Raw genomic sequence first — 13,903 nt, 5'->3', positions numbered from 1 at the left:
GTAATAGTTTATAGAGTCTTTTGGATTAGGTCCATACACAATTATGACACTTGCAAATAATGGTAATTTTGTGTCTTCTTTTCCAATCCTTGTATATTTTATTCATTTTTCTTGCTATCTTATACTGTGTAGGATATTCGATACAATATTGAATAGAATCAGTGACAGCAGCTATTCTCATGCTTGATTTCAGGGACAAAGAACTCTAATTCTCCATCATGTGTGATGTTTGCTATAGAATTTTTGATAGGTATTTTATTTGATGAAAGAAATCTTTTTTTGGGGTGCCTGGGTGGCTCAGTTGGTTAAGTGACTGCCTTCTGCTTGGATCATGATCCTGGAGTCCTGGGATCAAGTCTCACATGGGGCTCCCAGCTCAGCGGGGAGTCTGCTTCTCCCTCTGACCTTTCCCCCTCTCATGCTCTCTCTCACTCTTTCTCTCTCAAATAAATAAAATTAAATCTTTAAAAAGAAGAAACCTTTTTTCTATTTTGTTTCCACTGTCATATGTAAGTATGGAGTTTTATCAGATGCTTTTTCTACATCTTTTGAAGTGATCATATGTTTTTCCTTTATTTTTTAGTTTGTTTTTTCCTTTAATATACTGAATTACATTCATTTTTAAATGTTAGACCCATCTTACTGTCCCATAATAAATTTCACTTGGTCACTATCATTATTATATTGGTAGCATTTACTTATTAGTAGTTATTATTTTATTGTTAACAAAGAAAATTATCCTTTTATATGTCAATGGGTATAATTTTAAATTATTTTATTTATGATTTTTTGGTAGCTATATCCAGGATAGGTTTTTTTTTTCTTGTAACATATTCATATCAGGTCTCGGTATTAATTTATACTGGCTTTATAAAACAAGGTTAGAATTATTTCCTCAGTTCTTATTCTCTGTAACTGTTTGTATAAAATTAGAGTTATTTCTTCTTTAAATATCTGGAAATATTCAGCAGGAAATTGTTAGGGGTGTGCATTCAGTGTCTTTAAAATATAAAGACTATTCAGATGTTTAGTTTCCTTTTGTGTCAGTTTTGTTTCAAGGACTTTGTCTACAAGCACGCCTCATTTTTTTTTTAAATTTTTTATTTTTTCAGCATAACAGTGTTCATTATTTTTGCACCACACCCAGTGCTCCATGCAATCCGTGCCCTCTACAATACCCACCACCTGGTGCCCCCAACCTCCCACCCCCCACCCCTTCAAAATTCTCAGATAAGCACGCCTCATTTTATTTTACTTCATAGATATATGTATTTTTCTTTTACAATTGCCGCAAAGGTTTGTGGCAATCCTGACTCAGACTAGTCTATTGGCACCATTTTTCCAATGGCGTTTGCTCATTTTATGTCTCTGTGTTATAGTTTGATAATTCTTACAATATGTCAAACTTTTTCATTATTACTGTCCTTGCAATGGTGGTTTGTGATCAGTGACTACAACTTGCTGAAAGCTCAGATGGTGGTTAGCATTTTTTAGCAATAATGTATTTTTTAAAAGATTTTTCTTCAATTATTATTTTTAAGTTGTCTCTACATGCCACATGGGGCTTGAATTCACAACCCAAGATCAAGAGTTGCATGCTCGGCTGACTGAGCCGAGTAGATGCTCTGCAATAAAGTATTTTTAAATTAAGGTACATACATTGTTTTCTTAGACATGATGCTACTGCACACTTAATACACTGTATCATGTTGTAAACATAACTTTTGTATGCACTGGGGAGCCAAAAAATTTATCTGACTAACTTTATTGTGATATTTGCTAACCCATGATATTGCCGAGGTGTGCCTGTATTTCAGCTAACTTTTTAAAAATTATTGGCAGAGAGTTTTTTAATGATATCCTCTTACTATTTCTTCATTGTCTCCAGAATCTGTAGTGAGTCCTTTTTTTTTTTTTTTTCATTCCTGATATTGACTATTCGTCCCTACTTTCTTTTAAACTTAATCAATCATGTTGGAGGGCTGTAACTTTTCTAAGACTTTTCACAGAAACAGCTTTTGGCTTTATAGCCTATTTTAAAGTAGTTTCCTTTCCATATTACTAATGTCCACTCTTATCTTTATTATTTCCATCCTTCCAGTTTTTCTGGATTCAATAAACTGTTCTTTTTTTAACTTTTTTTTTTTTAAAGAGAATTTATTTATTTGACAGACAGAGATCACAAGTAGGCAGAGAGGGAGTTAGAGGGGGAAGCAGGCTCCCCGCTGAGCAGAGAGCCTGATTCGGGGCTCGATCTCAGGACCCTGAGATCATGACCTGAACCGAAGGCAGAGACTTAACCCACTGAGCCACCCAAGTCCACCCCCTCTTTTGAATTTTTTGAGTTGGCTGTTTAGGTCATTGATTTTCATCCTTTTCTCCCCCCCCCCCCATAACACATGTATTTAAGTCTATGAATTTCATTCCAAGCATGCCTTTTATTTCGTCCTACAAATTTTGATAGGAAATCTTTCCCATCATCATTCAGTTAAATTGTATTGTAATTTTCATAGCGATATAGTTTTTGATTTATGGAATAATTAGAAGTATCTTATCCAAGTACATGGAAATTTTCCAGAATCTCGTTATTGTTTTGTAGCTTAATTCCACTGTAGTCAAAGAACATAGTCTATATCATGTCAGTTGTTTGGAAATCTGTTGAAACTTAACTGGTGGCTCAAAACATAGCAGATAGTAGAAGATGTGACGCATCATCTTCTGTTGTTGGGCACTGTCGATATGTCACATCGATCATGTTATTATTAATGGTTTTATTAAAAATAATAGCCTACTAGTTTTTGTCGGCTCATTCCAGTAGTTACCATAAGAGATATGACAAAACCGGTGCTGTGACTGTACCTTTGCCTGATTTTTTTCTATTCTTGTTAATTTTGAATTATTTATCCTTGATGCTAGCTTGTTAGGAACACTAACATTTAGGGTCTTTACTTCTGTTATGAAACTATTTTCTCTCAGAACATTGAGGATCCCTCTCCATTGTCTTCTGGCTTCCAGTAATTCTGTTAAGAAGGGAGCTGTCAGTCTTATTTTGGTGCCTTAGATGCTAATGGGTCTTTTCCTTTGTCTGCTTTTAAGTGTTTTCTCTTTGTCTTTGGTTGTCATTGGTTTGACTGTGATGTAATTAGTGGCTTTCTTCTGCTTGAGGTTCATGGGGCTTCACAACTCTGTCTTGAGATCCATCATCAGTGTTGGAAGATTCTCATTTATTGCCTCTGCAGATGCAGTTTCTGTCCCATTCTCTGTGTTCTTTGTCTGGGACTATGGTTATACCTTTATCTCTCATGTCTACTTTCTACCTCTTTCTTTTCTGTCCATTTACTGGTTCTCTCTTTAAGTGTGTGTAATCCAGGGGCCAGCAGATCCTGGCCAGCTAGCTAATGACCTATTTTTGTAAGTGGAATTTTATTGGGACATAAACACAGTTATGTGTTTATGGATTGTGGCTGATTTGCACTATATCAGCCACCTTGAATAATTGCCATGGGGACAATATGGCCTGAAAACTGTAATGTTTACTATCTGGCTTTTTATGAAAATGTTTGCTGAACTCCAGTCTAATCCACTGTCAAATCTATCCATTGAGCTACCAATTTAAATTATGATGCCTCATACTTCTAGAATTGACATTTTACTTATTTACTTATTTCTCTCTAATGAAGATTTTATCTATTTTATTATTTGAGAGAGCAAACACATGTGAGCAGAGGGGATGGTAGAAAGAGGGGCAGGGAGCCTGATGCAGGGCTTGATTCCAGGACCCTGGGATCATGACCTGAGCTGAAGGCAGACTCCTAACCAACTGAGCCACCCAGGCGCCCTGGCCATTTTATTTTTATTGTAGCTTCTTTGTTTCTAGTGAAATTCTCCATCTTGTCATTTAGTTTCTTAAGCATTTTAACCATGGTATCTTAGCCCAGACTCTAAAAGCCAGAGCCCTAGGAGTGAGCTGTGCTAACATTGATGTTTTAAGACCCTGGGACTGGTAGGGAGTATTGTGAAATACCATCTGAAGCCAAAGCTAGAGTCGCAGGGGGCAGTAGCGGTGTACCCAGGTGTTTAAATTTCTGTCAGGTGATGCTGATATCTGGATGTTCTGTAATTCCATTTATAGTCTATTGCTCCATGTTTTTTGGTTGTTACTAAATTTTATCTTTTTTGTGGGCCTGGTTTTCAGTTTTGCTACATATATTAGGTGAGGAGATTACAGATATAATTTGAGACAGGATTAATTTCTGCTTCTGGAAGACACGTTAGCAGCCAATTACCTTCAGCCAACAAGGAATTGAAATAATTTGAACCTGGCCTTCATTCCCCTTGGAAATTGGTCCACGTCCAGTTCACACTTTTTCCTAAGATAGAGCTTTTCGGGGTCTCGGTGGCGCGCCTGGGGCATTTCGTGGTACTGCTCCGGCTTCAGTGGATCTCGAGCTCAAGTGTTAGGTCTTGGCCCCACGGTCTGATGACAGGTCTGCTCAGCTTCTCAGCCACTCAGTCACCACTTGCATGACGGGAAATGCCTGGAGCAGAAACATGGTGCCAAAGGGGGTGCCAAGTGTTATGCTCACCTCGCTGGGCTTCCTTTTGTGTCTGGAATCTTGGCGCTGTGAATGTTCACTAGTACGGTAGTTGTATGGTGCCTTCAAATACATTAAGAAATATTTTAGGCAATGTTTTGACTTACTCTCTCTGGCAGGATTCATCAGAGACATCCTTCCATAGCCAGAGAAAAACCCTTTACAAGTGTTTCATGCCTCTGTGACAGCTGTGCTCCCAATCTCCAACCTGTCCCTGCCTCTCCTCTCCAACAACTCATCTTATGCTGGAGTTTTTATACTGTTTTATAATTAGATACCTCAAAATCTTATTTTTCGGTTAACTCTTATTTACCTTTATGAATAAGCTTTCCTGAGTGATTTCATTGTTACCATTTCTTGCATTCCCTTCCTTCCTTCCGCTTTTATGATTATTTATTTATTTATCTTCGGCTTTTATATTAGTTCTTGTTTGGTACCTTTTTGTAGTTTCTTTCTCTCTCTCTCTCTCTCTCTTTTTCCAGTGAGGGTCTCAAGTGGTCAAGTTTCAGTCATCTTTTGTCTGAAATATCTTTGTTTCACTGACTATGATGATAATTTGATCATAGATTTTTTTGTTGATCGATAATTGGTGTTTGATTGTTGGTTAATCACTTACAGAATTCGAGATGAAAAGTTATTGTTCCTCATCGCTCTGAAGGTATGAGTTTGCTTCCTGCATCCAGTGTTTCCTGTGAGAAATCTGACTCCAATCTGATTCTCACTGCTTTATAGATAATCATGTTTTTTTCTTCCCAATAACATGATTTTTCTTTATCCTGGCTGTTGTACTTTTCTAAAATGTCTGCTCAGAACTTGCTGGACACTTTTGAATTGAGTCCACCTGTCTTTCTCAAGGTCTGAGAAACCCTCAGCAGTTATATCCTCAAATACTGCCTCTTCGTTATTTCCTGGGTGTCTCTGGCTTGAACTCCGTGTGTGTGTTGGCATTTCTGGGTCCGTCCTGCGAGAACTGAACTCAACTTCTTTTCCTCTTTCTTTTTCTCTTTTTGTTATATTCTGGGAGTTTCCCTCAGTTCATTCGTTTGTTCAGTCAGGAGAGAAGAAAAGAAAAACCTGGGGGGAGAACTTGCTGCTTGAGTGTGGTCCTTCAGTGGTACGTTCCCTCTTCCCTCTGCTTCCTCGCACGCACCGGTGCCCCTCCTCCTCTCTGATTGGATGCTGGAACGCTCGTGTGTAAACAGCATGTATTTGTGTACATTTGAGCTTTTGCAGTTGTGCTTTCAGAAGACCTTTTTGGAAGGATTTGCTTCAAGATGTTATTACTGAAAGTGTAAGAATCCCAGTTCCGTGCCGTGCTGCCAACCAGCCCAGACTGGCTCTGTCCCGGCTCCATAGAAATTAAAATCAGATGTATCAGGTAGAAAAAAGAAGTTAAACAAGCAAGTCTACCTGACACATTTGAGAACTCACTCCCAGGCACGGGGTCATCTGGAAAGATGACTCCAGGGAGACGGGCTGAAGATCTTCTGTGCCCCCATGGATGATAGACCTCAATGAAATGTTGTCCCACATCACAGTTTTTGGAATCTTCATGTGCCACAGTGTGTCGTGATTGATAAGTGATGGTCAGTATCAGTGAAATAGATTCATCGCATGTGGAAAGGTGTGGGAAGCGCTGGCTCATCCTACGCAGACGCTGACCACAGTTCTCTCTGTCCAGACCAGGTACACGGTGGCCAAGGATAGCGTGGTCCAGTTTTTCTTCTACCAGCCAATCAGTCATCAGTGGAGGCAAACCGACTTCTTCCCCTGCACCGTAACATGTGGAGGAGGTGAGGCGCGGACCACATGCATGCTTAGGGCTCAGAGTCAGAAATGACATACTTGTGTTTTTAAGGCTGACTTGACAATGGGCGTGGTAACTGGGGATATGTGATCACACGGCATCCTCCTCAGAGGCTGGAATGCGGTGGTGTTCCCAAATGCATTTTTGCCTTTATTCTTGAAGACAGGTGAAAACGGGATTTGGAAAACACGTTTTACTTCTAGCAAAAAGCTAGAAAGGTGTTTGCATGAGTTCTGGCCTTTCTTGTTTTGATTGTCTTTAAAGCAGGTCTTCTTTTTAATTTTCCACGGAAGACCTGAAAACAGGGAGGCCACATCACTTGCCCAGTCTGACCAAATTCATGGATGCATTGGTTCTAATGTTTCAATGTCCCCTGTCCTCCATCGGGTGCCAGAGCAGAACTTAGCAGAGAGAGAGAGGGTAGCTGCTCAGTGGTGAGGGGGAAATCCTGCTTACTGTTTGCTTCATTCAAGGATTTCACAGACAGCTCAGGAAGGCTCTGGGTCAGGTGAGCCCAGGGTTCCACGCGTGCCACACAGATTTGCAGGCTCAAGTGCAGAATCATCGTCTGTTTAACATGGAAGAAGTAGGGGCGCCTGGAGGAAATGAGGCCCCAGAGCCTCCATGGAGATAAGTCTCTTTTAATGAATGGAAGCTTTCAGTTGAAGGTGAATGTTTCTAGACTAGTGCCGACCCACGACCCATGGTTACTAGAGTTGCTAGAGGGACTTCATGCTGTTACTCCCCTTAAAAGCACCGAATAACAGGGCGGGGCATTTACATGTATCAAGCCGTGGGCTAGGGCACTCACCTTCACATTTATTCTTCCAAACAACCTTTAAAAAGATCTCCTTTCATGGCTGTTTTTATGTATGAGCAGTGGAAACATAGGAAAGGCAAAAGTGGACTCTTGTGTGCTCAGCGAGCAAACAGCCCAGCTAGGATCCGGCTCTGGGTCCGTCTGATGGCAGAGCCCCAGGCTCTAGGTGGCTTTGCCTTTGTGTCTCCTGGGAACCATCCACCACCCCTGGGACCAGGTAAGGGCACGCAGGCTCAGGTAGGGTTGTGTCTGAAGGGCTACAACCAATCGGCCTCCTGCAGCCCAGCCCCATCAGCCCAGCCCCAAACCATTTCTGCCCTGCAGGGCTATCAAATATGAGCTTGTTCAGAGAGCCACAAACCAAGTGCCTCTTCTCCTCTAAACCACAGGCTTATCAAGGAGGGCTCCTCCGCCAAGGTCAGGTCCCTGTGCACATGTATGTCAGACCGCTGTTTTTTGCGATTTAGGCTCCCAGTGAAAGCAGGAGGCAGGTGCTTTTGTAGGGAGCACCGAGTAGCCCAGACCTCCAGAAGGAGCTTGTGTTGCTGGGAATGGAAGAGAAGCAGTCTGGGGGTTGAATGGGGCTCTAGAAACAAGGTAAAAAGTTAACCTTCCCGGTTAGTTCTTCTTGGGCCAGGCATGGGCAAGAGACCATGAGAGTATGATCCTACAGCAGTGGTTCTCAAAGTGGGTTCCCTGGACCACCAACAGCAGCTGTCACATGGAACTTGCTGGAAATTCAGATTCTTGGGCCCCAACTTGGACCTACTGAATCCAAAACTCAGGGAGTGGGGCCCATCCCTCCAGGAGATTATGGTGCATGTCCCAGCTTAAGAACCACTGCTCCCTAAAGTGATGTCTTCGGGTATCACCTGTAGCTGTATTAACTTCACTGCTTTTCTGTATCTGTGTTGCCCCGAGCTATTATTTACTCCTGGTTTTTCTTTAAATGGACCTCTAAAAAAATTTAAATAAACATATTCACAAAAAAGGATCTAATATGAGCAGTTCCAAGCGGCAAACTCTGGTCTCTTGCCATAAATTGAACACAGTCACAAAAATGAATATGGAAACAAAACCCTGGAGGTCATCCCTTCATATTCTCTCTCTCAGTCCCCCCTGAAAGCGAGAATGTGTTTCGTCGAACATGATGAGCACGGTTCACAGGCAGAAAGTCCTCCAAAGTGCTGAGTCACTGACCTTGCAACAGGGACCGTCGGGCAATTCCTACCAACCTCTGACCTTGTTGAACGCCGATTGAGGTCAAAGAGCGTTTGGATTTAAGACCGTGACCTGCATCAATTCCATGAATCTCTCCAAACCTGGGCCTCAGGCTCACTTTGGCCAGACTCGTTCTCTAAAAACTGCATGATGATGTTTACTTCAAGAGGCGATGTGGCCGTGGAGCTCAAGTTCCGGGACCTGGATACCCTTCTTGGCTTTGCCACTACTTGGCTCAGAGCCTCAGTCTGCTCATCCATAAAACAGGACAATTCCCCCCTCCTCCTACCCTGCAGCATTGTTGGGGGACAAAATGACAGGACACATGCCAAGGAGCCTCATGCGGTGCCTGGCAGTTAGTGGGTGCTCAGGAGATACCTGCTACGTTAGAGTCAAGGCAAACCTGAGTTTTGTTTAAAATCCCTCTGTGTAATCTTCAGAGTTCTGGCCGTCCCCTCTCCCGGCATTCTCTGGGGATGAGTTATGAGATACAGACACGACTCCATGCCTCAGGGGGAGTGGGACATAACTAGAGCTCCCTACGTGTACATTTTCTATCCAGAAGCAGAACCCTACCACCGTAGTGTCAGCTAGGCCATGGCTCCAGGGACGACGGAGTCTCTCAAGGTCCCCAACATGAAAGCAAAGAGCCAGTTGGGCTCTTTTCAATCCTACTTGACAGGAATACAAACATCTCTTTCTTTTTAATGTATCCACTAACTCTCACACCACCTTATTCAGAGAGGCGTTCCCATGTAGACACATAAAACAAAAGAGCAGCTTTCTGCTCTGGGAGGGACATTTGTAATGGGGTTCGGCTTAGTTTGGTTGATGAAATTCTTGGGAGGAACACAGATGGGTCTCGTACTTGGGTGCTAAAGGAAAGACACAGTCAGCCCGGCTGGAACCATACGTGGGGGCACCTAGCCGTGAGACTGCCCACCAAGATGGCGGCGGTTGTCAGAACAGAAGGGGGACGTCACGCTGCTTGCGGGGTTCCCCTTGCAGCCTGACATTTTGTGCCCACCACAGAATTTCAGCACATTTGTTCATAATATAGGAAGGCAATCTGTCTTATTTCCTTCGCATTTAGTTATCTTGGTACTGCCATAAAATTAAAGAGGAAAATTAATTGTCTCTCCTTAAATTATAAACACTGTATGCTTTTTTTTTTTTTTGTCTCCTAGAGGTGTGTTTCCATTTAGAACAAAGTTTTTCTCTGATTCCAGGAGCTGTAATTTCATTCTCTTCTTGTGTTGGAGGAAACAAAAACACACACATAAAAACCCGCAAGAAAAGCAATACCAGAATGTAATTATATTAGTAATCAAGTGTACACGATCAGTGTAACTGCTGTTTCTGAGTTTTGGGGTAGTCAGGCGAATTAGTTCCCTGCTCCCTAAGGTGCTTGGATGGACTTTCCTGGTCTTGTCTGTAGTCATCTATGCAGGATTCTTAAGATCGGTCTGGAGAAAGTACCAGAATCGCCACTGCCATCTGATATTGTAGACTCTCTGGCAGATATCGGCACCCGAGTAATGTTTTATTGACTCCATTTGGATTTTCGTTCTTGCGGTTTCAACCTTGCTTTTTATAATGCATACCAGTCTGTCCTTCTGCACTCAGCTTACATCCAAGCCGTGGCTTGCAGAAGGCTGTCTAGTGGTTTATAAAATCAGATTCCTCTCGACAAGCAGGCCCTTCAATGTATTTTTAGACCTTTAGACCAACTGGCTGAGACTGAGAGCTTAGCTTGGGCTTTATTTTTATTTTATTTTTTTCCCGAAGAGATCATTCTGGTTTTGAAAAATTGCCTTTTTTTTTTTTTTAACTTAACTTGACACTTATGTAGTGACAGGAAGCCTGGAATCAGATCTTTCAGGAAATAAAAGCATCATTTTGGGAGTTTTTTAAAAATTTACAGCACTCACCCCTTTGGAATGTTCACTTTCCTCAGCGATGACAATTTGAATTTAATAGACTCAGAAGTGACTCTTCATCCCTTCCCCTGTGAGGGCTTTTGCTGCAGGGGGCGGTAGAGGGGATGGGTTTTGTTCCTCCCTGTAGAGAAGGTGCTCATGTCCCCAGGTAGAGAAGTTCATTGGCCTCCGAGGTGCCCCAGGTTCCCCGGACAGCAAGAGAGTTAAACTGGTTACACCAGCAACCAGATGGTCTGCATAGGGAGCTCACAACAATGTAATGTTGAGTGAGAGAAGTAGAAAATAGAACCAGATTTCCACGAAAAAAAAAAAAAAATAGAACCAGATTTAAAATAACTACTTGGTTAAAACAAATACACACAAACAAGGTTACAGGAGGCAGATGCCTGTTTAAAAACATATAAACGATGAGCAGGTGTCTCTGGGGAAGGGGGGTGGGGGTGGTGACAGGTAAAGAGGGCAGGTGCTCGGAAAGAAGGGGGGGTCTGACTTGGTGTCAGGGACAGAACAGTGGGTGACGTTCTGCCCCAGGGTTCAGGCCTCCTGCTGTAACTTTCTCATTAAGTGTTAAAAAGTGTTTAACTTACAAGTGTTAAGACCTCCACAATCGGTCCAAGTAGTCATGCCCAATCTTGGCCATCTCATTCATCTTAGAAGATACTTTAGTCATCTTAGAAGAGCCTGAAGATTATTAAAAAAAAAAAAAAAAAAAAGATTTCTTGGACCAAGCCACAGTGTTTCTGGCTTAGTTGGACCATGAAGGGACCCAGGCACTGGTGTGTGCTAAAGCTCTCAGGGATTCCGTTGAGCGTCCAGAGATGAGAACCATTGAGTCAAGTTTCTTAAGGGGAAAAAAAAGGGTGTGGCAAAGGATCAGTGCCCCGTGGAGAGGCCGCCTTGCAATGTTCACACTTGCCTTTTCTTTTCCCGTTAGGTTATCAGCTCAACTCAGCTGAGTGTGTGGACATCCGCTTGAAGAGGGTGGTTCCTGACCATTACTGCCATTACTACCCTGAAAACGTAAAGCCAAAACCCAAACTGAAGGAGTGCAGCATGGACCCTTGCCCATCGAGGTGTGCACTGTCACCCGTGGTTTCCCCTCTGAAAAGAAGGAAATCAAGTGTGGCCTAGACTGATTGGTCTTTGCAGAGTGCCATTTGCACCATGTGCCCTTTGCACCACATAACCTTGACTACAAGCTGGTGGCCATTACGTGTATCTGTCACCCATTCAACAGGGAGTAGGCTGACCAGCTATGCAGTGCAGGGCTCTCCTGTCTGGCTGCGCATGCCTGTGCTCGGAGAGTTGTCTCTGCGGAATGACCCTCTCTGAGCATCTCCAGCACACAAAATAGGAAAGCGCTCTTCGTCCAAGTACGAGGTCTTGTCCATCTGCTAGTCATAAATGTCTTGAACTCACCATTTTCCCTTTTAAACTGGGTCACCCATGACCACGTTTTGACTTTTGAAGTGTTCACATTAAATTTGGTATAAATAATGCATTGTGCAAGGAAGTGAAAAGTTTTAATGCCAAAGCAGAAAAGCTATGCATAAGCTATCCCGTTGCATAATTTAGTACCTGCTGACTTGGATTGCCTGGGGAAGTTTCCTGGCTTTACTACAGTATCTTAAAATAACAGCACAGTATCAAGTCCCAGAATCCCCCAGACATCTGCCAGCTGGCTACGGCAAAAGTGTGTGAGTGGAAAAGGAAGCATTCTCAGTGGATTTCATTTCCTATCACTGAGCTGCCCATTTCCTGTAATCCCAGGTGAACATAATTATTCATAGAGACCTTTTCAAAAGACAAATTCCATGAAATTAAATGTTTCTCTGAAGATTCCACTAATACGATAGTGTGTTAGTATCATTACTGTATCAAAAAAAATTAGATGATTAAAAAATAGATTCATCCAATTTAAGAGACACTCTTTCCTTTGACTAATACATACTAGTTTCTGTATTTTCATAGAGCTGGGCATGGCGTGTGCCAGAGATGTTCCTAAAACTCAAAAAGGTGGTGGCTGAGTTTTTGGGAAGAGTTCATAACATGTGCATATTTAGTTTTCAATGTGAAAGAGCTCTGTCTTTTGGGATGTCAGATCCATAGTGGTCGAGTTAACAAATATGTTAATTGACTGAGAAATGATGTTGTCCCAATGATTTCATTTGTAGCGACGGATTTAAAGAGATCATGCCTTATGACCATTTCCAGCCTCTCCCTCGGTGAGTCACGTGTTTGCTTTTTCCATTCCGCGGTTTGCTCCAAGTCGTTTGCTAGGCAGTGTATCCCATCTGTGGCAATAGTCTAAAATGTAAGAGGGGTAGATAGTAGATCTTTTAGAGAGCTAAGGGAAAGCAGACTTCAATTCCATAATGAAGATCTGTCTTAGAATCAGACGGAATGCGCTCTCTCCCGCGGCGACGTCTCCCATCGCTGGAGATATCAAGCACAGCTCGGACGACTGGCCAGGACAGAGGGAGCTCAGGCCTTGTAGTTGGACAGAAATTTGAGTCTCCTTTGATGCCCAGATGACTGGTTTCTGACCTTCGGTTTCTGTGATGCTCTAGTATATTGTCTGTTAGTATTAGCAGTGGACAGACTTTTTTTTTTTTTAAGATTTTATTTATTTATTTGAAGGACAGAGATCACAAGTAGGCAGAGCAGCAGGCAGACAGAGAGGGGGAAGCAGGCTCCCTGCTGAGCAGAGAGGCCGATGTGGGGCTTGATCCGAGGACGCTGAGACCATGACACGAGCCGAAGGCAGAGGCTTTAACCCACTGAGCCACCCAGACGCCCCAGGATGGATGATTTAAAGAATGCATTCACATGCTACATGTTAGCCAGTGTGGTTCTCAGAATGGCACTGCGCTGGGGCACGAGGGAAGACGTGGTGTTCCCCCGCTGACAGTAGCCTCGGGGTCAGACGTGTGAACCGCCCTGTGACTATATGTCGTGTGGGGCGGTTACAACAAAAGTCTCATGACTCCCAGTCCTGCGTGCTTTCCGCGGAACCACAGCTAGCCTCTTTCCCTTTGGCAAGGTTGAAACAGACCAACACACGATGCAAAAATAATGTGTTTTTATTTGTTTGCTTTTGAGCTGGGAACACAATCCCTGGACCGCGTGCTCGGTGTCTTGCGGTGGCGGCATTCAGAGACGGGGCTTCGTGTGTGTGGAGGAGTCCATGCACGGGGAGATCTTGCAGGTGGAGGAGTGGAAGTGCATGTACGCGCCCAAACCCAAGGTCATGCAGACCTGCAACCTGTTCGACTGCCCCAAGTGGGTCGCCATGGAGTGGTCTCAGGTAAGACCTGAGGACAGGACACCTGTCATTAAATCTCAGATTTTCATGGACGCTGGCTGAGTGTTAGCAATCTTTCCTCACATACCCCCTGAAAGATGTTTGCAAAGTTGTAGACCCCTTCACAAATATTTAGGTTGACCTCTAAACTTTTTTAAAATTTTTTTTAAAGACTTTACTTATTTATGACAGAGAGATAGCAAGAGAGGGAACACA

General features: G+C 42.9%; 1 protein-coding gene across 3 annotated transcripts in view; it reads left to right on the top strand.

The window, feature by feature from the left end:
• ADAMTSL3 (ADAMTS like 3) overlaps positions 1-13,903 on the top strand; it is a 342,411-nt gene that overhangs the window by 200,075 nt on the left and 128,433 nt on the right. For all 3 annotated transcript variants that reach the window (XM_047736616.1, XM_047736615.1, XM_047736614.1), the window contains 4 exons: positions 6,277-6,388; positions 11,318-11,456; positions 12,558-12,608; positions 13,486-13,690. In XM_047736616.1, coding sequence (XP_047592572.1) covers positions 6,277-6,388; positions 11,318-11,456; positions 12,558-12,608; positions 13,486-13,690 — 507 coding nt within the window. The remainder of the gene's footprint in view (positions 1-6,276; positions 6,389-11,317; positions 11,457-12,557; positions 12,609-13,485; positions 13,691-13,903) is intronic.

This window comes from Lutra lutra, chromosome 7, assembly GCF_902655055.1.
Source record: "Lutra lutra chromosome 7, mLutLut1.2, whole genome shotgun sequence".
Lineage (NCBI taxonomy): Eukaryota > Metazoa > Chordata > Mammalia > Carnivora > Mustelidae > Lutra > Lutra lutra.
The sequence above is the reverse complement of the archived record's forward strand: the minus strand, read 5'-3'. Positions and strand labels throughout refer to the sequence as shown.